The sequence below is a fragment of the Eucyclogobius newberryi genome, unplaced genomic scaffold (genome assembly GCF_026437365.1).
Source record: "Eucyclogobius newberryi isolate DKJ021-1_F unplaced genomic scaffold, fEucNew1.0.hap1 SCAF_1, whole genome shotgun sequence".
Lineage (NCBI taxonomy): Eukaryota > Metazoa > Chordata > Actinopteri > Gobiiformes > Gobiidae > Eucyclogobius > Eucyclogobius newberryi.
The window spans coordinates 54,249,651-54,275,742 of NW_027315723.1; the positions used below are offsets into that span (position 1 = coordinate 54,249,651).

Here is a 26,092-nt window from a genome sequence, read left to right on the forward strand (position 1 = left end):
ACCACACCCTCTGACCCCTGACTGCACCCTCCAACTGCTGACCACACCCTCCGACCCTTGACCACACCCTCTGACTCCTGACCGCACCCTCTGACCCTTGACTGCACCCTCTGACCCCTGACCGCACCCTCTGACCCCTGACCGCACCCTCTGACCCCTGACTGCACCCTCTGACCCCTGACCGCACCCTCCGACCCCTGACTGCATCCGCCGACCTCTGACCACACCCTCCAACTGCTGACCACACCCTCTGACCCCTGACCGCACCCTCTGACCCCTGACTGCACCCTCTGACCCGTGACCGCACCCTCCGACCCCTGACTGCATCCTCCGACCTCTGACCACACCCTCTGACCCCTGACTGCACCCTCCAACTGCTGACCACACCCTCCGACCCTTGACCACACCCTCTGACTCCTGACCGCACCCTCTGACCCTTGACTGCACCCTCTGACCCCTGACCGCACCCTCTGACCCCTGACTGCATCCTCCGACCTCTGACCACACCCTCCGACCACTGACTGCACCCTCCAAATGCTGACCACACCCTCTGACCCCTGACCACACCCTCTGACACCACCCTGACTGCGCCTTGAAATTCTGCCCATAAAAACTATGAACAGAGCCGGTGACAAAGCGCAGCCCTGAGGTGTCCCTCATGGGAACAGGTCTGACTCACTGCAGTGAACACATTGACCCAGAAAACATGAGAAAAGGTGCAAGAATAAAATAAGTGCGATCAAAATTAAACTGTCAATAATGTACATATTCAGTACATATACATATGTGATCAGTATCCTCCTGCACCATTCCTCTCTGAAGTAGTGTTCAAGGTTTGCCTTGGGTTGTATTGTATTGAAGTTGCAAAATATTTTCTGATTAAAGGTCTTTTTTTTAACTCATTTGGTGTTTTTTTTATCCTGAATATGAATTTGGTCAATTGTTTAAAAAGGTAAGCATTTTGGATACGTGGGAGGAGGAGTAGGGTTAGCTTTACAATTCACAATTACTTGTATCTCTTATTTGTCTAAAATGTTCTTATATAAATAGAAAGGCATTAGTATCCATCAAATATAATGAATACAAAATAAAAATAGCCTCCACATTCATGTTAATGGGATGTATCTGTTATTCCATTACACGGCTTTACGTGAAACTGGAGCTAAAGCTGATCAGATATTTAAGACACGTACAAATCAATAAAAAAATCTAACCTTCCAACTTCATCACATAATTCATAAGGGTTATGATACCAAATGGATTTAGATTATTTAAACTATTTCACTTTAAAATCGTGATTTTTAACCCTCCATTTTGATCATCTTTTACCAACTGTGCTTTACGAATATTGTGTGTTTTACTTTTCCAAATTAATTCAAATATGATTTGAGTGGTATAGGAGTCTTAATCTACCTTTGGGGAGCAAAATATGACCCAGAATTTATCATCTTAAAAAAAGGTAATATTCTGAACAGTGTTGAGTCTGGGTGTAGTATGTAGTATTATGGGTTATGGATTATGTAGTATGGATATTGACATAGTATAGTTAGTATAGTATAGTATTCACTGTATATATATATATATATATATATATATATATATATATATATATATATATATAAATATATATATATATATATATATATATATATATATATATATTTTGATGTATATATTAAGACACGACACCTAAATAGTGATTTAGTGCGCAGTCTCAGTGTAAAAAAATGCGGAAGTGAGTGTGGACAGGCGGAAGTGGTCTGGACGGAAGCGGGTTCGTCTGTCAAGGGAGGAAAAATTGCAGAGTTTGACACAAACGGTGTAAACCCAGCAAATCTCCAATATTATCCCCTTCTCCTCCATCATGATCCTTTTAGAAATCAATAACCGCATCATAGAAGAGACGCTGACGCTGAAGTTCGACGGCGCGTCCAACGGGTAAGGACGCTCACCTGATTAGCAATGCTAACAGCAGCTAGCTTCACGGAAGCCGCTTTCCTCCACATTTTGACAACTCTGGGGCAGACAAAGGGCCTGAGTGTCGTGAATAAAACGTGCACACGCTCAGTGTCTTGTCGTTGTTAAGGCTGTGTTGTTGTTTGTGTAATAATTGAGCTCTGGAGCTTGTTATGCCCAGTGTCCTGCCCAGAGCCGGGGTGTGTCAGATTCTGAGCACTGTTAGCTTTAACTTATAACGTTACTACCAACTATGGAACCCATCCACTTCCAGTGCAGTGTCAGTGTCATTCTACTGCAGTGTCGGTGTCATTCTGCTGCAGTCAGAAGAGCCTGAGATTTAAGATATATATAAAACACCACTGTGAATACTTAGTCTCTGTGAGCTCTTTATGCGGGGCTTAAATGCATCAACTGCAAACACTTCATCTGTTATGTTTGCATCTTTGAGCACAGGAGTGAGCGGAGCAGGGGAGTGAGCGGAGCAGGGGAGTGAGCGGAGCAGGGGGGAGTGAGCGGAGTAGGGGAGTGAGCGGAGCAGGGGGGAGTGAGCGGAGCAGGGGAGTGAGCGGAGCAGGGGAGTGAGCGGAGCAGGGGGGAGTGAGCGGAGCAGGGGGGAGTGAGCGGAGCAGGGGGGAGTGAGCGGAGCAGGGGGGAGTGAGCGGAGCAGGGGGGAGTGAGCGGAGCAGGGGGGAGTGAGCGGAGTAGGGGAGTGAGCGGAGTAGGGGAGTGAGCGGAACAGCGGGGAGTGAGCGGAGCAGGGGGGAGTGAGCGGAGCAGGGGAGTGAGCGGAGCAGGGGAGTGAGCAGCGGAGTGAGCGGAGCAGCGGGGTGTGAGCGGGGAGTGAGCGGAGCAGGGGGGAGTGAGCGGAGCAGGGGGGAGTGAGCGGAGCAGGGGGGAGTGAGCGGAGTGAGCGGAGCAGGGGGGAGTGAGCGGAGTGAGCGGAGCAGGGGGGAGTGAGCGGAGTGAGCGGAGCAGGGGGGAGTGAGCGGAGTGAGCGGAGCAGGGGGGAGTGAGCGGAGCAGGGGGGAGTGAGCGGAGCAGGGAGTGAGCGGAGCAGGGAGTGAGCGGAGCAGCGGGGAGTGAGCGGAGCAGCGGGGAGTGAGCGGAGCAGCGGGGAGTGAGCGGAGCAGCGGGGAGTGAGCGGAGCAGCGGGGAGTGAGCGGAGCAGCGGGGAGTGAGCGGAGCAGCGGGGAGTGAGCGGAGCAGCGGGGAGTGAGCGGAGCAGGGGAGTGAGCGGAGCAGGGGAGTGAGCGGAGCAGGGGAGTGAGCGGAGCAGGGGAGTGAGCGGAGCAGGGGAGTGAGCGGAGCAGGGGAGTGAGCGGAGCAGCGGAGTGAGCGGAGCAGGGGAGTGAGCGGAGCAGCGGAGTGAGCGGAGCAGCGGAGCAGGGGAGTGAGCGGAGCAGCGGAGTGAGCGGAGCAGCGGAGTGAGCGGAGCAGGGGGGTGTGAGCGGGGAGTGAGCGGAGCAGGGGGGAGTGAGCGGAGCAGGGGGGAGTGAGCGGAGCAGGGAGTGAGCGGAGCAGGGAGTGAGCGGAGCAGCGGGGAGTGAGCGGAGCAGCGGGGAGTGAGCGGAGCAGCGGGGAGTGAGCGGAGCAGCGGGGAGTGAGCGGAGCAGCGGGGAGTGAGCGGAGCAGCGGGGAGTGAGCGGAGCAGGGGGGAGTGAGCGGAGCAGGGGGGAGTGAGCGGAGCAGCGGGGAGTGAGCGGAGCAGCGGGGAGTGAGCGGAGCAGCGGGGAGTGAGCGGAGCAGGGGGGAGTGAGGGGGGAGTGAGCGGAGCAGGGGGGAGTGAGCGGAGCAGCAGGGAGTGAGCGGAGCATTAGTGTTGGTGCACGTCACATTAGGGGTGGTGCGCCTCACATTAGGGGTGGTGCGCCTCACATTAGGGGTGGTGCGCCTCACATTAGGGGTGGTGCGCCTCACATTAGGGGTGGTGCGCCTCACATTAGGGGTGGTGCACTCTCTGGCACAGATGATCCGCAGCTTTGGCCTCGTCTCGTCCACATTCCTGAAGTCCTGTCGAGTCAAGTCTTTTCTTCTGCTGCTGTTTTTATCTCACTCAGTTCATCTTGGCTAAACACACTTCCTGTAGGACATTTGGAGCTGTTTTTCATTAAATACATGCCAATGTGGAACAAATGATATGCACAGTCAGACAAATAAAAGCAGCTAACGTACTTCACCCCTTTTTTAAGGTTTATTAGTATTCTTTATTGATGTGCTGCAGATGGTTTTGTTTAAAATAAAATCTTCTTCCTTTAGAACCAAGCCAGAGGCAGTGGAAGTGACCTTTGCAGGTAAAGCACCACTACATGTACAATACATCTCTACTAATGACTATTGCTAATGGAATAAAGAGTACACACTGTCTTTTAGCACAAAGGCTATGATTGCACTGACCTGGCAGTAAATACAGCTTTGGAATATAATGTCTACAACTGTATTTAATGGAATGGAATATTAATGATTTCTTATTTAAAAAAAAAAAAAAAATTAATACTAATATGAAATACGTGTCTATTTGTGACTACAACATGTAATACATATGAATTATTATTATAGTTGTATTTCTTTCTGGGATTTTATGATGAAAGGAGTGTGTCACATGTTTGTATTTGCTGTGAGTAAAGTGCTTCTCTGCTGCAGACTTCGATGGCGTCCTGTACCACATTTCCAATCCCAATGGGGACAAGACCAAAGTGATGGTCAGCATCTCCCTCAAGTTTTACAAGGAGCTTCAGGAGCACGGAGCTGACGAGGTACGTCACCAAAGTGTTCCATCTACTCACAAAGAAACATGAGCATCAGTGACACAAGTTCCTTTGCCATGTAAGGAAGTAAAGAGCTGCTTCTGCTAGAAACAGGAAGTGAGTTTGAGTCACATCAGAGCAGGAAGTGCTGCCTTACATCCAGATACTTCTGTTTTAAGTCCAATGAATGAACCTACTTTGATGCAGTCATGTTTAGTGACAATCTTAAGTATATTTATGCAGCACAAAGAAACATTTGTGTAAAAGTAAAAGTAGGCACTATGAGGTTCAGTTTGACATTTGTGGCGAGATCATTGCTCACTGTTTTTGTTACAGCTGCTCAAGAGAGTCTATGGGATTTTTTTGGTTGCACCTGAGGCAGGTATGAATACTAAGTTTTTGTTTTTAAAAATGTTATGTGTGTGATGAAAATGTATGATAATGATGAGTAATAAGACTATCTGGTGCTTGTCAGGCTACAATGTGTCGCTCCTGTACGACCTGGAAGCATTACCAGCCAACAAAGATGAGGTGATCCACCAGGCAGGCATTCTGAAGAGGAACTGCTTTGCATCTGTATTTGAGAAATACTTTAAGTTCCAAGAGGAAGGCAAGGAAGGAGAGCAGAGGGCCGTTGTCCATTACAGAGATGACGAGTCTATGTACGTCGCTTTAACTCCATTTAGTGTCATGTTGCACTGAAACGTCTCTTATGTGATTTACATTGATCCTAAAACTACACAATTCTCTTTTTAGGTATGTGGAGGCGAAAAAGGACAGAGTCACTGTGGTTTTCAGCACAGTCTTCAAAGATGATGACGATGTCATTATTGGCAAAGTCTTTATGCAGGTGCGTGTGGGCCACATGGACACATCACACAGGACTGTAGACCAGGGGTCCCCAACCTTTTTCCACCACGGACCGGAATAATGTAGGGTCAGATAAATATGGCAAAAATAAGTGCATAAAAATGACAACTCCCCAAAGTGCTGAATCAGTGGGAGCCCTGCTCGTGTTTCTGTGCATGAGGTCCTCTAGGACTGATGGGAGACAATGACACCCGCAGTGCTTAAGTCCAGTCTGCTCCCTCATTTTCTCTTTGTTGCCGTCACTGCAGAAAAGCCCGTTTCACACAGAGGATGTCACAAATGGTATTAAGGTTTTTCGTGCTCTTGTGGCGATATTCTGGCTTGATTTTCACCCAGAATGTCGACAGAGTTGTAGCATCAAATACACGTTTAAGACCGTCATTTACAATCTCCAACAGCACGATCCTCTTGTTGCACAGACATGCTCGATTCGCCCGGTTTAATCACAAATGGGGTGCGGTTCACGTGCAGATCTTTTGCACTCGGGAAGTAGCGCTCAACGTCTTGCTAAAGCAAAAGCTGGTGACGGCTGTCCCAGGAGACGTGTCCTCCAAAACCCCCACTGATGTTTGGAACATGTCATATCCCTCAATCCACTCGCTACCGCAGTTATGAAGGGTTCATTGCCTCGTTAGCTTTTCCTCATATTATGCAGAGCGGACTTGGAGCGTGAGAGTCACCTGTAGCGACAAACCCGTATTTTGTAGGACTCCTGGTATTGTCTATTCAATTTAGCTTTCTTTTTCTTGGAGGTCGTCTGCTCCTCGTCTGCTCCTCACTTGGCCTTTTCCCCTTTGCAAAAATGCTCTCCAAAGACTTTAGATTGTCACTCATGTTCGCTGGCTTGTGGTTCTACTTTTGAGCAGCGTGTAATCTAACCATCATGTATAATGCACATATCAGTGATGTTCTCACGCAGGACAAGTGCAGAGATATAATATACTTGCATTATATTTAATGGATTTTATTGACAATTTCCTATAAGGCTTTTCATGATATATCCACAGACGAGCTTCAGTGTCATGAGGCCAAAGTCAATTGGGAGAAGATGCTGTCACTGATAATTATTCTGTCACCAGTAGCAGACGCGTTGCGGACCGGTACCGGTCCCCCGGCCCGGCCCCCTGCTGTAGACCTGTTATTATTTAAATTGGCATATTCTCAGAAATGTTTCAGTTCATTCCAACATGGTTTATTATACAGTGTTGACTCCCCTAACCCTTCAATTACCACCTTCCCCCTGAATGCTTCATGTTACAGCAAAACTCCCTCGTCTACAACGTCCCCAAAGCAAGTGGAGTAAAGTTACAGAAGACTTTATGCAAAATCGACTTTGTTAGATTATGTTGTCAATTACCATCTCAAACTTGTACTTTGAGTTCTTTCTTCTCTTTCAAGACATCATTGCTCAAAAATGCAGATTTTCCCTCCCTCCTTTACACTGCTGTTTTTCTTAAAGGCTGATCTAACTACTACACATCCAGCTGTGTTGTGCTGTCACATTTCATGACGGGTTAGGGTTGTAATGGTGAAGACTGGATGTTCGCACCAGGCAGGACATTAAGCAGGTGTAAAAATAACAAAATTAACCAAGGACTAAAGAAGTTTAACTGCCTGGTGTTTACAGAAAACACAGGAGACAAAGAGTAAGTCTGCAAACTGCCTTCTCCATCTCCTCTCACACACGAGGACACATTTGGAGGCAGACACCAGGCAGGAGAGAACAACTCCAATAACTCTGAACGTCACCAGATCAACCTAAACTAGGGTTGAAAATACTCAAACCAATTTCCAAGTCCCCCTCAAAGTGAATCCCAGTTCCACATCAGATGAGTCCTGACACAAGTGAACATGGAACCCTAACCTTACAGGAGTTAGGGTGTATCATCAAAGGTCACTGGTGTTACTGAAGTCATTCTTCTGGTGCAGGAGTTTAAGGAAGGCCGGCGTGCCAGTCACACGGCGCCTCAGGTGCTGTTCAGCCACAGGGAGCCTCCGCTGGAGCTGAAGGACACAGACGCTGCAGTCGGAGACAACATCGGATACATCACTTTTGGTTTGTAGTGGCATCTCGGCCACATCCACATTTGTTTTGTGACCTTTGGTAATGCTTTTTACTTCCAGTGCTGTTCCCACGTCACACCAATGCCAACGCCAGAGACAACACCATCAACCTCATCCACACCTTCAGGGACTATCTGCACTACCACATCAAGTGCTCCAAGGTCAGTGCGTTACACCCTACAAATGAAATGTCCCCATGTGTGGACCATAAAGGATTATCTTCTCTTCTCTTACTTGATTTGGCAAGAAGACATATTTTAGCCACATTTCCCTCTAGTGGGTCTAATAACTCACTTGTGTTGACAACATGCTTATAGGGCTGGGAAATAAGTCGATACGCGTTAAACGAAAGGCACACGATACAAACAAATGTTAAATTGAATACATGGCTTAGTAAAAAGCTCGTAGTCGACTAAACTGCTACAATAAACAAAAAAGACTCCGTGTCTGACGACCTTTTTGGGTCACGGCACAGGTCGAGTTGAAAAGATGGGACACCACTTACTAAAACATCTCCAAATCAAACCGCTTGGTAAACAACACTGTGGTAAGATGTTTGTCTGTAGCTGCTGATGTTTGGAAGTCAAACCTAAAGGGCCTAAATGTTCAGGCTTTTAGATAAGATTTGAAAACACCCTGTCCAAATAATGTTGTCCGGGTGTACGGGGCCGACCAGGCGAAACACGAGTAGCTTCGGCATTCTCAGGACTAATAAAAAGAACTTAAAACATTTTGAACATTTGGTTATGGAAAGCCAATGTGCATCGCGGCGTATTTTCCAAGGCTTTTACAAAACAAAGCGCTACTTTTAACGCTGTGCGCCGTCTTACGTTGCGAGTAGCTTTGGCATTCTCCGGACCACGGCTCGGCAGCCAATCAGAAATTTCCAAACAAATTTTGTCGACCAATCAGCGCGCAGCATGCAAATTTTCACTTGTGAACAGTAAACTGTAATGGTGAACTACTGGCAAACGCTTCCCGATTTAATGATAATATTCCCTTTTTTTCTAAGATTTATGAATAAAATGCCCGTCCACATTTCAAAATGCCCCGTCCTCTCTAAAAGCCTGGTCTCCAGTGACTTCAGTGCAAACGGATGAAATGAGTCTCTAGTGTGCAAAGAAAAGGATGATACACAAGACGTGTGTTCACTGTCAAGACAACTTGGCTCTCAAACGAGATGAACCAAAACTACAAGAGCGTTTTTTTACTGAGGGATGATGTCGACAGACAGGAGTCTATTATGACACAAGTGGGTGGAGTCAACGTGCAAACAATGTGCAAATACTGCGACCGTAATGGAGCTGTTATCAGTGTGCAGAGCCAGAGTCTGTCATTGTCACGACCAACAAAAATGTCTTTGAAGTTTTACACTCACAATGTATGTGACTCAAAGTGACTATCTTTTGGGCCTACATTCACACACGTATGTGACTCAAAGTGACTGTCTTGTAGGCCTACATTCACACACGTATGTGACTCAAAGTGACTGTCTTGTAGGCCTACATTCACACACGTATGTGACTCAAAGTGACTGTCTTGTAGGCCTACATTCACACACGTATGTGACTCAAAGTGACTGTCTTGTAGGCCTACATTCACACACGTATGTGACTCAAAGTGACTGTCTTGTAGGCCTACATTCACACACGTATGTGACTCAAAGTAACTGTCTTGTAGGCCTACATTCACACACGTATGTGACTGTCTTGTAGGCCTACATTCACACACGTATGAGGGCCAAGACGTCGGACTTCCTCAAAGTGCTGAACCGAGCTCGACCCGACGCTGAGAAGAAGGAGATGAAGACCATCTCGTGAGTAGCTTTGTCCTCTAGACTCTTCTGGGTTTGTGCTTAGGCACAGCAAATATTGGAGTACTTTGGAGGTGTGTGACTTTATATTGTTTTAACATAAAGTCTTGGTGGAATTTCTACAGCTTTCTGTGGATAAGCCCGCCCCTCCTTTGTACGATTCCTTCAATGGAATCTTAGCTCAGAAGTTTGATTAGATTTGCAGAGGGTTAGGGTTAGGGTTAGGGTTAGCCATTACCTTGGAAAAATGACTAGCGAGTGCACAATGCAAAACTGATTGATCTTATGATGCCTTTCAGAGATTTGTGGAGTAAATGTAATTTAACACTTGTTCCTGGTTTGTTTCAGTGGAAAGACGTTCTCCCGCTGAGCCCCGCCCCTCGCCTTCCTTCAGACTAACCCTAACACGCCACTCGGACTGAACGCCATTGAACCGGATGCTCCAAATGCACCGCAACCAACACCATCTCCCTTTGTTTTGTATTGAATAATATTGTGGGCTTTTTCCTTTGGAAAAGCCATTGCTCGTTGTAATTAACAGGGCATTCGTTGCTTTGCATAGTAAATGAGAATTATTAGTCCTATATAACTATATATATGAAATATGACATTTTTGATACGATATCTTTGACTCCATTTGGTACTCCGCTCGACCCCTCCCTCATATGGGACGTTTCAGACCCCTCTCTCATATGGGACGTTTCAGACCCCTCTCTCATATGGGACGTTTCAGACCCCTCCCTCATATGGGACGTTTCAGACCCCTCTCTCATATGGGACGTTTCAGACCCCTCTCTCATATGGGACGTTTCAGACCCCTCTCTCATATGGGACGTTTCAGACCCCTCCCTCATATGGGACGTTTCAGACCCCTCTCTCATATGGGACGTTTCAGACCCCTCCCTCATATGGGACGTTTCAGACCCCTCCCTCATATGGGACGTTTCAGACCCCGCCCTCTGCTGTCTTCTTGTCTGTACCATCGTCATATGAAATTAAATGACTCCAAAAAGCTCGTCTGTTTTGTTCATTATGAAAAGATGAAAGTATTGAACAGTATTTCTTCTGTTTGTAAAAGACCTTGTGACATGTGGGTGACGCGTGGGCGGCGCGTGTGGGCGACGTGGGCGGCGCGTGTGGGCGGCGCGTGTGGGCGACGTGGGCGGCGCCTGTGTGCGACGTGGGCGGCGCCTGTGTGCGACGTGGGCGGCGCCTGTGTGCGACGTGGGCGGCGCCTGTGTGCGACGTGGGCGGCGCCTGTGTGCGACGTGGGCGGTGCGTGTGTGCGACGACTTCTGTCTTTGTGGTGGAGTTAAATTGTATTAAAGGGACATTTCTGAATCCTAAAACACAAATGTGTGAATTGTGAAAATGGAGACATCATTCTGGTCCGAGCACTCGTCTAATGGAAAAGAAGTCTGAAAACTTGGATTTTATCTGTTAATGTTATTGGAAAGACAAAACTAAATATTATATAAATCACTAATGAGAAAGTAAATTGTCTGAAGTTGCAAGAAACATAATTATTCAGATAATTTAACATTGTCAAAGCTTTGCTCACTGAAGAGTCACCTCTCACCTTTAGAGAGTATGTGACCTTTAGAGGTCACATACTCTCTAAAGGGTTAGGGGTCACATACTCTCTAAAAGGTTAGGGGCCCTAACCCTTTAGAGAGTATCTGACCCCTAAGGGTCAGATACTCTCTAAAGGGCTTTAAAGAGTATCCGACCCCTAACCCATGTATACTTTTTTAGAATGTCGTCTCAAAATGTTTTCAAATGACTCGATGCTGTGTGATTATTTCCATATATTTATTTGAGATCCTTGTTAGTGCATTTAGTGTTTAAAGTCTTAATTACAATCACAACTGTGCTTAATTAAGATCATGGTCATCAACATCATGGTTGACAGTACAAGCAATATATTTGGTATCTGGAAACACCTGTTTATGAAATTTAAATCAACATATTACACTTAGTAGTTTATACATTGCTTTTATTATTCAGTTTCATTCTTTAGTTTTTCGCCCTCAGATTCAGAAGAAGAAGAGGAGGACGAAGAGGACGAAGATGAACTCTTTTTCGTTTTCTTTTGTTTCTTCTTCTTTGTCCCGTCACTCGGAGGAGGCAGAGGGGCCGGGGGTGCTTGGGCGAGTGGCAGTGCTTGGGTGGGTGGTGCTTGGGCCGGCGGTGCTTGGACGGGTGGTGCTTGGACGGGTGGTGGGCCACGTTCCTGCTTCACTTCTTTCTCTTCTTGTTTTGGGGCTTCACAGTTAAGCTTTGATTGACCTGCAAATCCAAACAGACGTTTCACATTTTGATACGTTGGTGGTTTGTTCTCATGCACAACAACAACTACAACAGAACGAAGCTGCAATTTAGTGGATTATCCCATTGGTGGAGTTAGAATGGATTGATTAGGTTGACATTGACATAAAGACATAAAGATAAAGTGGATCTTTGATTTCTTGGACAAAATTGTTTCGTTGTCTCACCTTTTTCCACTGCAGCGTCTAAAGAAAACTCCAAGCTGTCAGAAGGTTAGGGTTAGGGTTAGAGCACTGGTTTTGAGGGGTAAGTCAAATATGAGCTGCAGCCACTTGATGTTTTGTTCATTTACCTGTCGGGATCGACTGTGACGCCCTGAATGAGTTCTTGGTAGTAGCGGATCTCCTCTTCCAGTTTCATCTTGACCATCAGAAGGTCCTTGTTCTTCTCCAGCTGTTTCTCCACTTCATTTCTGACATCCTTTAACTCATTTTCCAGATCTTTAATCCTTTTGTTCAGAGGACCCAGGCGTGCACCAAACTCTGCTTTGGCCGATCCGATGTTCTGCTCCAAATTGTAAATCTGTAAAAGACATAATTTTAATTCCTTTGTGTTGCCGTCTGTAAATGATCTTTTACATTCCAACAAGTTGAGACATATTCTTGTCATGTAAAGAAAGAATCCAGGTGGTTGGGGGAAAATGACAGGGTTGTGAAGACAGCCCTGCAGGTAAAGTATGTTCACCTGCCACACACATGTTAAATATACTGTCTTTACCATAGTGTATTCACTCTGGATTTTTATCTCCAAAAGCTGCTTCTCCTTCGACAAGTCCTTCAACTGCTCTTCACTTTTCCTCAGAACTTCTGTGTTTTTCGCCTCCTCCACTTTGATGGTCTTGAACTAAAAAACGAACTGTATTTATGAAAATCTGTTTGAAATGTGTGAGATGTCTTGTGTTACTGACCTTGCTCTGATACCAATCCTCTGTTTCTTTCTCTGTCTTCCTCACCAGATCGTCGTATTGACCTCGAATCTTGTTTAGATCTTCTGTCAAGTTAGAATTAGACGACTCAATTTCAACTTTGACCTCAGAGTCCTTAATCTTGTCCTGAAGGTCGGCCACGTCCTACAGACACATACACAGAAGAATGACACTTTTGTTTTGAGTCAGTAATTATCATTTGGACTCTGCAAATGACCTCTTTGTGTTGGTCCTTCAGGTGCTCCAGCTCGCTCTTCACCAGCTCCATGTCTTTGTCCAGATGGGCACATTTCAACTTGGTTTCATCAATGGTCCTCTTCTGTTCCTCCAAGTCCTTCTCAATGGCCTTCACAGCTTTCTTCTCATCGTCCAGCCTGTATTTGACAAATACAGTTACAGACCTATTACTTTAACAAATTAAACTAAAATGACATTTTTACTTGTTCTTCAAATCATTGTTGGCCAAATCAGTGTTGTCAATCTGCAGTAATAGCTTGGCATTTTTCTTTGTGATTTCTTTAATCTGCAGGGGGACAATTTATAATTATATTGAGATCATTTGTAAATCATATTCAAATAAAACAGTCCCAGATTAGAACACATTTAAACCTTGTCCTTGAGCTCATCCAGTGGTTTCTGGACCTCGTTCCAATCACGTCCATCTGGGGCAGACCTCTTGGTCAGAATGGCCTCTATATCAGCCTCCAGAGCTCTGTTTTCCTCCTCCAGTTGCCTCACTGTGGTCAGATAACCGGTCAGTCTGTCGTTGAGGCCCCGCAGAGCCTGTTTGTCGCCCGCAGGAGCCGCCGGGGGAGCGGCTCTGGTGGAGGGTGCAGCCGCGGGCGCAGCGGGAGCCTCGGCGTGCGCAGGAGAGTCCCGTTCAGTGCCATTACGCAGGACTTTACGGAGGCCCTCCAGGCTCGACACGGAGGCCCTGGCGCCTCTTCCTCCGGCCCCTCCGTACACACTGGCAGATGAGTTCACAGGCATGATGACAGGGATGAGAGTGCAGCTTGTGTCTGCTGACAGCTGGAACTGCACAGGTACTTTTATATTACCTGCAAACCCTGCCCCAGTGATGCCATTGGCCCCTGGACAGCGCAACCAGAGATCAAACTGCTCTAGAGTTGATTTTAAACTCGAACATGTGAATTGTGTTTATTTTGAGGCTGGAATGTTGCACTTGGCTCCTCATGATTGGCTCCATGGCCTGGATGGGAGGTGGTCGTGGCCCGTGCTCACTTTAAAAGTGGTTCCTCAGGGTGTTGTGGGCATTTCTCATCTCTTCAGCATCACAGAAAATGTCCAAACCAGGAGACTTCAGCAGCCAGTCATATGCCCCGGGCAGCAAGAGGGCCGAAAGGGCCCCGCAGTCCCGGGACAAGGACGACATGGTGGGACTCAACGACAAGTTCGTCCAGCTCATCGACAGGGTAAGGAATGAATGAAGACGAGTAGGTTTATTTACAAATGTGTGCATTTATAAACTAGTGGCTTTACAAACGTGCCTGTAAAATGCGATAAGCATGGACTTATTAACCCTCTTTACTATATTTATTCAATTTTGCCCACATCTGATAAAAGGGAACTCTCTCCCTAACCCATGTAATCCTCTTATTTCAGGTTAAATTATGGCCAGAATCAGGGTCAGTTTGTTCCACAAATAAAAAAATACCCTAAAAAAATAAGAATAGGACTTTTATATGGATTCTGCCTGGACATTTTTGCTTTATTAACCCTAACCCTTTACCCTAAGTCCCTTAAACTCATTTTTAGATTACCTTCCGTGAATTTACATCCAGCCTTTAAAAGAGAATTGTCAAAACTCCCTTCTGAAAACATCTTGACTCAGTCATGCATTTAACAAAGACAATCTGAATTACTCTGTGCAGCACTTGTTTCTTATGATGAGAGTAAAACAGACATCAGAGTCTCAGCTTTTGTCCTCCAGAGGGTTCAAGAACAGCCTCACTTTTCATTGGGGCTAATTTTTTCAGGCGTTTTAATAAAAATATGTTTTTATATTTATTATTTTATATTAAACATATTAGCTCTTAGATGTTCTAAAGTTTGTTCAAAATCTTAGTTTAAGCTCATGCAAAGTAACCTAAAATGATTCGGAATGATCTGTCTGTTAGGGTTAGGGTTAGAGGTTAGAGGTTAGAAGAGGGATTTTGTGGAATGTGTTCACACAATGTTCTCACGGCATGTATACTGCCCTCATGTGTTTGTTTTGATGAATTACACTCCTTTAACCCTAACCCTTCTTTTGGATTGATTTATGTATTCATTGACAGGTGAAACACTTGGAAAATGAGAACAAAAAGCTTGACACAAAGCTGAAGACCTTAAAGGAGCAGGAGGACTATAAGGCCAAGGTGGACGAGGTGGTGAAGCAGATGAAGGATGAGCTGGAGCAGCAGATCACCAATCTGTTCCGAGATCAGAAAAAACTCAAGGATGAACTGGAACACAAGAACCAGGAGCTGGAGGACACCAAAGACAAGTCAGCCTTCCCACTATATTTAGAATAACTTGTGCATTTCATTTTCACGAGTTAAACTATTTAAACTTCAAATACAACTTATGCTTTTAGGTACCAGGATGAAGTTCAAAAGAAAAATGACCTAGAAAATGAATTCATTATTGCCAAAAAGGTAAATATGATACATATATTGTGTATTCATTTTTTAAGTCAATTTATTTTGTTTTGTTCTAAATTGGGAATTGTCAATTATTAGAAAGTTTAACAATGTCATTCTTTGTTTCTTTCTGTGTTTCTAGGAAGTAGACGGAGGGCACTTAAAGGCTGTAGATCTTGCTCTGGAGCTGGAAGACCAAATGGGGAATTTGGATTTCCTTAGAGTAGGATTTGATGAGGTCAGTATTTGGACTTTGCTTGGACTTTTCCATATTTTGCCCATATCACAACTAACCCTTATTTTTCTTTCCCCCCCTGCAGGAAATCAAAGAATTGCAGTCTATGATCCAGAATGAGACTATAATCATTCGTGAAAACAACCATCGCTCACTGGACATGGATGCCATTATAGGAAATGCCAAACAACAGTATGCTGAGATGGCTGCCCGCACAAGGGACCAGGCTGACCAGTGGAACCAGAGAAAAGTACTATTCACAGCAATCTATTCCAATGACTCATAGTCCTTACAGCTTAATGTTTTCTTTTTTCTTTTGTAGATTGATGAACTGGTCTACACTGCTGGGAAATGTGAGAGTGAAGTGCGTGACTTGAGGAGGGATATCTCTGACTTGCAGCGCCTGGTGGAGAGGCTCAAAACAGACCTGGAAACGCTCAACAGAAGGGTCAGGATTTTACAGAGATGAAAAAAAAACCAAAAAACAGATCAAAAACAAATGCCATAGCCTACTTCAAACGAGCCTACAACAATGATATTGTCTCTCTACAGGAAGAATCTTTGAAGCGGGAGCTGGACAATGTGACAGTTGAAGAGACGGAGGGGTTAGAGACAGCCCTAAAAGACAAGGCCCAGTTGGAGGAGGCGCTGAAGAGAGCCAAGCAGGACTTAGCCGGACTTCTGCGCGAGTACCAGGAACTTATGAACCTCAAGCTGGCTCTGGATATTGAGATCGCCACCTACCGTAAGCTGCTGGAGGGAGAGGAACAGAGGTAAGAGGACAGGACAGTATATATCACACATAGAGTCAATGTCTTATATTTTACCTTTTTTTTCCCAGGATGAATGAACTAATGCGCTATGGAGGTAATGACAAATTTTCCTCACCACTAATGTTTGTGTGCACGGACTCTACATGAACTCACAATTTTAAAGAAATAAAAATATACAGGCTTAAATAGTAAAATTTTGTGAGCATATTCTTAATCCTGTGGTTTGTGTGTACCTGGTTGCTTCTTAGTGGTATAAATGATGTACTATTCTCTACATACATTTTATATATTCTCCATTTTCCAATAATAATTTTATTTTGCACTAAAATGAAACCTTTTTTTGCTCAGATTTCTAAAAAACAACTTACTTACACGCAGACGTTCAGCCTCCAGTGGAGCTACAGTCCCCAGAGAAGACTCCTTTGCCTCTTGTTTCAGAGGATACAACCAACAGCCTACAAACTGCCATTATGACCGACCCTTTATCCAAAAAACGCCTGCGGATCCGTGTGGATGTGGAGAACGGGAAGGTTGTATCTCAACGGTCCTGTTACGAAGATGAAGACCCCAAGCTCCGCTCTACAGAAGGAGCCGCGTTACACTACAACATCCACACATGTGAAGTCTAACCTTTTTAAAGGGTTTGAAAAAAAATACAAATAATGATCTTTACAAATTCACATTTTTATCTTTGTTTTGCCATGTTGTTGGTTGTATTGAGTTTTTTAAACTCACATTCAATGCCTCAGTTTGTATTTTACTTGATATACGTCTGTTTTACTATGGCATAATATATAGCAACAATATTTAACTATGTTTGGGAATGTTTCAGAAGTAAATGAAGCTCAAAAATTTAAACTAGCGAATGAGTGTCTTTGTTTTGTTTATGTCTCTAACCCTAACCCATCTGTCAGGACAAAGCAGAGATTACGTTTTTGTGATTCAAAAGTCACATTGTGCAACCATTTGTCCAGGAAACACACTTAACAAGTTTACATAAAGAGTTATAATGTATGAAATGACTTATAATGACTGCATTGACATTATTGAATGTACCATGGTGAGTCTTTTGTAGGCTGCTGTTGTGGAGTTTCCTGCTCTCATTTCCTCCTGTCACATATGTTTATGTTATCTGCTGTGGTGAAAACGGCATGTCCTATTTGGAAACACAGCAGCCTTAACCCTGCCCTGACCCTGCCCTGACCCTGACCCTGCCACAGGTCAGACCTGGTTCACTTTTAACTTGGTTATCTGGCTTTTTCCTAATTGGATCGTTCACCTATTCACGCTGTCTTTTCCACTCACATGATGTATTTCTATAAACATAGAACATGTTTGTGCAAAATAAAGTTCTTCCATTATGAAAATATGAAGTACTAAATAATATTACACTACATACATTTTACTGTTATTGTCAGTCACATTTGATTTATCAAATCCTCCTTTGTTTTTATTTTAATGTAATGATGAGACAGCATTGCAACTAAGATATCAATGAATTAAAGTTTGAAGCTTTCATTATCAACATTTTTTATTTACTGAACAAGACAATACATCTTTTAACCTTTCAGCTTTTCTCTTTTCTTTTCATAAATAAAGGCTAAACCCTTAAACTGAAGCTACACTGGAGTCTGTTGCTCTCCTCCTGACTCTGTCTCTTAGTCCCTGCAGGAGCTTGTGTGCGGGCTCAGTGTACTGCCTGTTGGACAGACCCAGGACTAACGGCACTACGGCCATGCTGCCATTCCCTGTACATGCCAGGACAATGTGGGTGGTAGCGTTCCATCTTGCATCACTAAGTAAAAATGCTATGCAGACATGCATATATATGAGGTAGGGGACCCAGCATGCCAGGAAAGTTAGAGACACTGCCACCACGCATCGAGTGTAGCGTAGATTCAACCTCTGCTCCCTGTCTGACGCTTTATCCCCTCTTTGCACCGATCTATGGAGGCGGCAAATGTCTTTCAATTGACCTTTAGTGATACAAAGAACGTGCCCAGTCATCCCAGCAATTGTAAGAATAGCAGGTAATACAAGTCCGTAGACCTCCAAGTAGATAAACTCATTGGTGAAGACTCTCTTATATGAACAACAAGCCGTAGCATTAGTTGAACAGTTTGACATTAAGTTTTGGGTATCAACGCAGCACCCATCCCAATCTGGTCCTGTCCAGTTATTCCACCCAAAAGCAGGCAGGCTGGCGTACAGAAGGGGAGGCGCCCACACTGTAAGCAAGGCTAATGGAAAACTCCTATGCATCCACAGGTTTCCATAGTGCAGCGGGTCCGAGATGCAAATATACCTCTCATAGTGGACCATGACCAGGTTGAAAAGGAAAGCCAAAAAGAGGAAGTTGGGGAAGATGTGTACCACCAGACAAGAACTGAAGCTCAGCTCCCTGTTTAGACCCATAAGAGGAATAAAAGGTAATGCCACACCTGTACACATGTCCGCCACAAGAAGACTCAGAAAGAAGTAGTTAGGGGTGTTGTGGAGGTGCCGGTTAAAAACAATGCCCAAAATAATGATGAGGTTTGCCAGGATGATGGAAGTGGACAGGGGGATGGTGATGGCATTGATTAGGTCCTCTCCAGACAGAAAATCATTGTAGTTTCTCAAATCCATGGTTGAGTAGGATTATTCTATGGTTCTCCAATCATAACAAGGTTAACCTATGGCAGAAGGTCAAAGGTTCATTATTTTAATATAAAACACATTTACAATTTATCTGACAATTGTATTATCTATCCATAATTAAATGTAACACAAAAATCAGAGCCTGGAGTTGCACATGTCTGTTATCGATGGTAAACCTAAGCCACATTTATTGAAAAGAGAAACATGTCTGTTTACAGCTGAAAGCTGTCAAATCTTAAAACAGCAAGAAAGCTCGGAACAATTTTATGGTAGCAAAGTCCATAGTCTGAAGTTTCTGATGATCTTGTACATTTATTTATGAAACATGTCAATAAACAGTAAATACGTACTATAGATTACTGTTATACAATTTTAACAATACAATTGTAATAAAAAAGTCATTACCTTTATGGGACAAATAATCCTTACATCCAAACGATAATGAACAAGAATCCATGGAAATAGTCAAATTCCTAATGTTACAGTCCACCATGTTCTGTTTATTCTTATCCTTAGATGCTTGAAGCCACTTTTGACCCCACAGGACAGTGCGACCAAGACCAAGGCAATTCCTCCTCATGAGATTCTTTAAAGGGGAAGTGTGCACTGGACACACAAGGAGGGAGGAGGCAACAATAACAACACAGCTTTTTCCTGAGCTTGAATTGGCTCTTGTGACCGTAAACTTCTTCAATGTCTATGGTGCAAGAGTTTATAGCTGCTTATATGCTCATTTGTAAAAAGTCAAAATGAGAAGGCCTGTTATCTTGGACACAGTACATTCCTATTTAATGTCCATGGCATGTGCGCCAGACTCAAACTGCTGGAAAATCTGTGGAAACATGCTCTACAGTATTCGACGGGATGGCAAGTATCTATCTTCTGCCAAAAAGTATTGATTTTGCATAAGAGGTTCCGGTTATGGTGACGGGCTGGACACATGCAGCATGGCTAACCCATCTTTAAAATCACTGTTTCATCCACATAATCCCAGAAATGATGAGCAAACATGGAAAACACAAGACTAGCACTGCTACGGGACCTAAACAATCAAAGCTGTCCACGGCTCCATTGGAAAACAGCCTAACATGGCTAATGTTGCACCCCTGAAATGAACAACCAGACTCACATTTATCTTAACTTCAGGGCAACTTTTGAAGAACTGTCCTCAGTAGCAGAGCTATTCTGCACCAAAGTCTTGTTCTCATATGTTCATTGTTCTGTTATAGTAATTCCCAGTAAATTAAGTCCAGGATTTGTGCACAATGGAACACTGAACAGCTCATTAATGAACATATTTTCCCCCAGAAGCCCTTGACCTTGTCACATTCATATAACATGTGTAGCATGGTACCGGTAAGATGATTACATCGCCAACATGTGTCGTTATCTTTTAGATTCAGTCTAGACACTCTGCTTGGAGTCCAGAAACATCAGTTTAGAATTTGGAATGAATTCATTGTGTTTGAATCTCATACAATGTCAGAAACCAGTTAGAAATAGTAGTATGCCATTGTTCTAGTTTTATAAAAAATCCTATACCTCTCTCCCAGGCAACTTTAAAACCATTGAGATTAGGAGCAGTGGCATTCCTAAGCGTTTGATAAAAGGACCACCTTGTTTACAGCATGTTGTTTTTAGTCCTTTTTGAATACAGGTTATATTGTTTGGGCTGGTTTCCAGAGTGGAGACTGTGTCTAAGCTGCTTCCAAAAGTCTTGTTTTGTAATACTTGTCTTATAATACTCCTATAATACGCTTAAATTCTACTGAGCGACTGAGAGACCTACTAAGAGACCTCCAAGCTGGAGTATTCCTGCCTCTTCCGAGCCAATAGATTGTTTTTTTTAGCTATTGTAATTTTAGAATTAACCATATAGAGCTGTCTGATGTTAGGCTAGGATAATTCCTTTGTAATGCTATGTGCTTTTGACCAACTTTATTTAGTCAAATCTAGAATGGGATTATATGGGTTAGGATCTACCATCTTATGATACAAATATATCTGTTCAAAAAGGTTTCAATATTTCTCTTTCATGTTTACTTATCTTTACTTACTGGTAGGTTGCATTTAGAAAAGTAAAAATAGTACTGGTATCATTCCACATTAGGCATGGAGAGTCCATCTTGTTCGCACACACAGTTTGACCCGGTTAACGAAAGGTTTTGTTCCCCGCCAACGGCGCCAAGCAAATGTTTCAACTAATGATTTATATTCCTTTATTAATGAGTTTGTAAAGGGAAGTGGCAGCATATACATTAGATTATTAAGGAGATAGGTTAATTATGGCTTCCAGTTATCCAGTTGTCTTCGGACATGCAGGCAGCAGCACATACTGTACATACATCCTGTACATACATACTGTACATACATCCTGTACATACATGCTGTACACACATCCTGTACATACATACTGTACATACATCCTGTACATACATCCTATACATACATCCTGTACATACATGCTGTAGATACATACTGTACATACATGCTGTACATACTGCTGTATGTACATACTGTACATACATACTGTACACACTGCAGTACATACTGCAGTGCATACTGTACATACATCTTGTACATACATACTGTACATACATCCTATACATACATCCTGTACATACATGCTGTAGATACATACTGTACATACATCCTGTACATACATCCTATACATACATCCTGTACATACATGCTGTAGATACATACTGTACATACATCCTGTACATACATGCTGTACACACATCCTGTACATACATACTGTACATACATCCTGTACATACATCCTATACATACATCCTGTACATACATGCTGTAGATACATACTGTACATACATGCTGTACATACTGCTGTATGTACATACTGTACATACATACTGTACACACTGCAGTACATACTGCAGTGCATACTGTACATACATCTTGTACATACATACTGTACATACATGCTGTACATACATAATGTACATACATGCTGTACATACATACTGTACATACATCCTGTACATACATGCTGTACATACATACTGTACATACATCCTGTACATACATGCTGTACACACATCCTGTACATACATACTGTACATACATCCTGTACATACATCCTGTACATACATCATGTACATACATGCTGTACACACATCCTGTACATACATCCTGTACATACATGCTGTAGATACATACTGTACATACATGCTGTACATACTGCTGTATGTACATACTGTACATACATACTGTACACACTGCAGTACATACTGCAGTGCATACTGTACATACATCTTGTACATACATACTGTACATACATGCTGTACATACATACTGTACATACATGCTGTACATACATGCTGTACATACATCCTGTACATACATACTGTACATACATCCTGTACATACATACTGTACATACATGCTGTACATACTGCTGTATGTACATACTGTACATACATACTGTACACACTGCAGTACATACTGCAGTGCATACTGTACATACATCTTGTACATACATACTGTACATACATGCTGTACATACATACTGTACATACATGCTGTACATACATACTGTACATACATCCTGTACATACATACTGTACATACATACTGTACATACATGCTGTACATACATGCTGTACACACATCCTGTACACACATCCTGTACATACATCCTGTACATACATCCTGTACATCGACCACAACATTCTACTGCAGAGGTTAGAATGTGATGTAGGTGTTGGAGGAACAGCCCTCAGCTGGTTTAAATCCTATCTATCTGATAGGTTCCAATTTGTTAATGTAAACCAGAGCTCCTCACCAAGCTCTAAAGTAATTTACGGTGTGCCACAGGGTTCGGTACTCGGTCCAATTCTGTTTACTCTTTATATGCTGCCATTAGGCAACATTATCAGAAAGCATGGCATTAACTTCCACTGCTATGCAGACGACACTCAGCTGTATTTATCAATGAAACCTGATCAGAGCGATCAAGTAGACAGACTTAGTACTTGTGTGAAGGAGATAAAAACCTGGATGACACTAAACTACCTGCTTCTTAACCCTGAAAAAACCGAGGTCATTGTGCTTGGCCCTAAGCATCTACGAGACGCTCTATCTGAGCAGATAGTCACACTGGACAATGTCAGTGTAGCCTCCAGTTCTACTGTAAGAAACCTCAGAGTCTTATTTGACCAGGAGCTCTCATTTAAAGCTCATATAAATCAAGCTTGTAAAACAGCCTATTTCCATTTGCGCAACATCGCCAAAATCAGAAGAATCCTGCCTAAAAGTGATGCCGAAAAACTTATCCATGCATTTGTAACGACTAGATTAGACTACTGTAACTCCCTGCTTGCAGCGTGTCCTAAAAGCTCCATAAAAAGCTTTCAACTGGTTCAAAATGCAGCAGCAAGATTACTAACAGGAACAAAAAGAAGAGAGCACATTACGCCAGTGCTGAAGTCTCTTCACTGGCTCCCCGTCGAGTCTAGAATCAAATTCAAAATTCTACTCTTGACCTACAAAGCCATAAATGACATGGCCCCATCCTACCTCAAAGATGCTATAGAACCATATCATCCAAACAGAGCTCTTCGCTCTCAGAATGCTGGCCTTCTGGTGGTCCCAAGAGTCTCTAAAAGTACTGTAGGAGGTAGAGCGTTTAGCTACCAAGCTCCTGTGTTATGGAATCAGCTCCCGACCCATGTTAAATATGCTGACACAGTCTCTTCATTTAAGTCCAGGTTTAAAACGTTCCTCTTCGAAATCGCTTATGGTCAGAGTAGTTAGGAACAGAAAGATAAACCCACAGCTTCAGCTACGCTGCCCTAGGAGTAACTATGCTGGGGGAAGTATGACAGCTTGAGCACTATCCTCTTCTTCTTCTTACTACTTACGCTATCAAACAATATTTATTTTTTGATTCCACTTGCAAACTGTTCACCGCCTTCTTTTCTTTCTCTCACTCCTGAGGACCTGTGGACCCAGATGCCCCTCCCCTGGTGAAGTGGTCCCTGCCCTGTGTGGACGGTCCCTCATCTGCCTGAAGAGTGGGTCCAGCTCGCCTCCGACGGTCCCTCTTCTGCCTGAAGAGTGGGTCCAGCTCGACTCAGACGGTCCCTCTTCTGCCTGAAGAGTGGGTCCAGCTCGACTCAGACGGTCCCTCATCTGCCTGAAGAGTGGGTCCAGCTCCAGTCTCCCTCGTGTCCGTCTGTCCGTCTGTGAGAGTCGGATCTCTCCTTCACTGGAACTCCTCCAGGTTTCTACGCTTTTTTCCCAAAGAGGTTTTTTTTGTAGTTTTTCCTGGCCGAGAAGGAGAGTCTAAGGACAGAGGACCCTGGGACATCGTCCCTCGCCACCACAGACATTGTCTGACTTCATCGCCACCACAGACATTGTCTGACTTCATCGCCACCACAGACATTGTTGATTCATTTCTCCCTGTGGCCCTCAGAGGCAACTGTTGTTGTGATTTTGGGCCTTACAAAAATAAATTGATTTGATTTGATTTGATACATACATACTGTACACACATACTGTACATACATGCTGTACATACATGCTGTAGATACATACTGTACATACATACTGTACATACTGCAGTGCATACTGTACATGCATCTTGTACATACATACTGTACATACATGCTGTACATACATACTGTACATACATACTGTACATACATGCTGTACATTTATGCTGTACATACTACTGTATATACATGCTGTACATACATCCTGTACATACATGCTGTACATACATACTGTACATACATGCTGTACATACATACTGTACATACATACTGTACATACATGCTGTACATACATACTGTACATACATACTGTATATACATGCTGTACATACTGCTGTATGTACATACTGTACATTCATACTGTATATACATGCTGTACATACATACTGTACATACATACTGTACATACATGCTGTACATACTGCTGTATGTACATACTGTACATACATACTGTATAAACATGCTGTACATACATACTGTACATACATACTGTACATACATGCTGTACATACTGCTGTATGTACATACTGTACATACATACTGTACATACTGCAGTACATACTGCAGTGCATACTGTACATACATCCTGTACATACATGCTGTACATACTACTGTATGTACATACTGTACATACATACTGTACATACTGCAGTACATACTGTACATACTGCTGTACATAGTGCAGTACATACTGCTGTACATACTGCAGTACATACTGCAGTACATGCTGCAGTACATACAGCAGTATATACTGCTGTACATACTGCAGTACATTCTGCTGTACATACTGCTGTACATACTGCAGTACATACTGCAGTACATTCTGCTTTACATACTGCTGTACATACAGCAGTACATACTGCTGTACTTTCTGCTGTACATACTGCAGTACATACTGCAGTACATGCTGCAGTATGTACAGCAGTATATACTGCTGTACATACTGCAGTACATACTGCAGTACATTCTGCTTTACATACTGCTGTACATACAGCAGTACATACTGCTGTACTTTCTGCTGTACATACTGCAGTACATACTGCAGTACATACTGCTGTACATACTGCAGTACACCACATGTAGTACTCTTAACACACATGTTGTACTTTTTCGCAAGAACGCAGAAACTCGCAATGGCTTCAGCCATTGCATATTATCTAGTTATCAATGTTATTATAGGAGAAAAAGTTGCCATGGTATTTTGAGAAAACAAAAGGAGGTCGTCAGCATAGAGGATTATTTTGTGTTCCTCATGGCCAGCATGAACCCCTTTAATATTTGGGTTGCTTCTGATTGTAACTGCCAGTGGTTCCAAGGCGATGGCAAATGTGAGGGTTAGAGCGGGCAGTCCTGTTTTAGGGAGGTGAAAGTATCCGGTTACTTTTAACAGATGCTGTAATAATTTTATCCAGGAAAGACATGGCGGTTCAAACCTAAATTTCTGTGTATATTATGTTTACATTAAATAGCCCCATTCCACTGAATTGTTTTTAATTTCAATATAATATGTGGGAGCCTTCTTAAATTATCTGCAGAAGATCGCCCTTTGACAAAACCTCCTTTGGGATTATTCTGAAGCC

General features: G+C 43.5%; 4 protein-coding genes across 6 annotated transcripts; 2 read left to right on the forward strand and 2 right to left on the reverse strand.

The window, feature by feature from the left end:
* Window positions 1-1,734: 1,734 nt before the first annotated feature.
* Window positions 1,735-10,405, forward strand: arpc2 (actin related protein 2/3 complex, subunit 2). 2 transcript variants are annotated; one of them, XM_072448883.1, is made up of 10 exons: window positions 1,735-1,938; window positions 4,216-4,250; window positions 4,600-4,712; window positions 5,040-5,085; window positions 5,179-5,365; window positions 5,460-5,553; window positions 7,503-7,629; window positions 7,698-7,798; window positions 9,353-9,453; window positions 9,799-10,405. In XM_072448883.1, exons 1-10 carry the CDS (start codon window positions 1,865-1,867, stop codon window positions 9,818-9,820), a joined length of 900 nt encoding a protein of 299 aa, XP_072304984.1. In that variant the 5' UTR covers window positions 1,735-1,864; the 3' UTR covers window positions 9,821-10,405. The 2 variants fall into 2 exon arrangements, with proteins under 2 accessions (XP_072304984.1, XP_072304992.1); XM_072448891.1 differs by lacking the exon at window positions 9,799-10,405 and having other exon boundaries at window positions 9,353-9,457.
* A 1,029-nt stretch (window positions 10,406-11,434) lies between these two features.
* On the reverse strand, window positions 11,435-13,744 carry LOC140362737 (keratin, type I cytoskeletal 18-like). 2 transcript variants are annotated; one of them, XM_072448903.1, is made up of 8 exons: window positions 13,313-13,744; window positions 13,144-13,226; window positions 12,921-13,077; window positions 12,686-12,847; window positions 12,496-12,621; window positions 12,071-12,300; window positions 11,946-11,980; window positions 11,435-11,739 (listed from the first exon to the last, which is right to left on the reverse strand). In XM_072448903.1, the coding sequence occupies exons 1-8, from the start codon at window positions 13,691-13,693 to the stop codon at window positions 11,450-11,452; spliced, it is 1,464 nt and encodes a 487-aa protein (XP_072305004.1). In that variant the 5' UTR covers window positions 13,694-13,744; the 3' UTR covers window positions 11,435-11,449. The 2 variants fall into 2 exon arrangements, with proteins under 2 accessions (XP_072305004.1, XP_072305013.1); XM_072448912.1 differs by lacking the exon at window positions 11,946-11,980 and having other exon boundaries at window positions 11,702-11,739; window positions 13,313-13,741.
* A 248-nt stretch (window positions 13,745-13,992) lies between these two features.
* LOC140365596 (intermediate filament protein ON3-like) lies at window positions 13,993-17,101 on the forward strand. The gene is made up of 9 exons (XM_072452115.1): window positions 13,993-14,136; window positions 15,001-15,209; window positions 15,300-15,360; window positions 15,488-15,583; window positions 15,666-15,830; window positions 15,903-16,028; window positions 16,133-16,353; window positions 16,422-16,447; window positions 16,702-17,101. The coding sequence occupies exons 1-9, from the start codon at window positions 14,005-14,007 to the stop codon at window positions 16,707-16,709; spliced, it is 1,044 nt and encodes a 347-aa protein (XP_072308216.1). The 5' UTR covers window positions 13,993-14,004; the 3' UTR covers window positions 16,710-17,101.
* An 841-nt stretch (window positions 17,102-17,942) lies between these two features.
* Window positions 17,943-19,546, reverse strand: gpbar1 (G protein-coupled bile acid receptor 1). The gene is made up of 2 exons (XM_072452126.1): window positions 19,399-19,546; window positions 17,943-19,028 (listed from the first exon to the last, which is right to left on the reverse strand). Exon 2 carries the CDS (start codon window positions 18,979-18,981, stop codon window positions 17,962-17,964), a length of 1,020 nt encoding a protein of 339 aa, XP_072308227.1. The 5' UTR covers window positions 18,982-19,028; window positions 19,399-19,546; the 3' UTR covers window positions 17,943-17,961.
* Window positions 19,547-26,092: the final 6,546 nt, after the last annotated feature.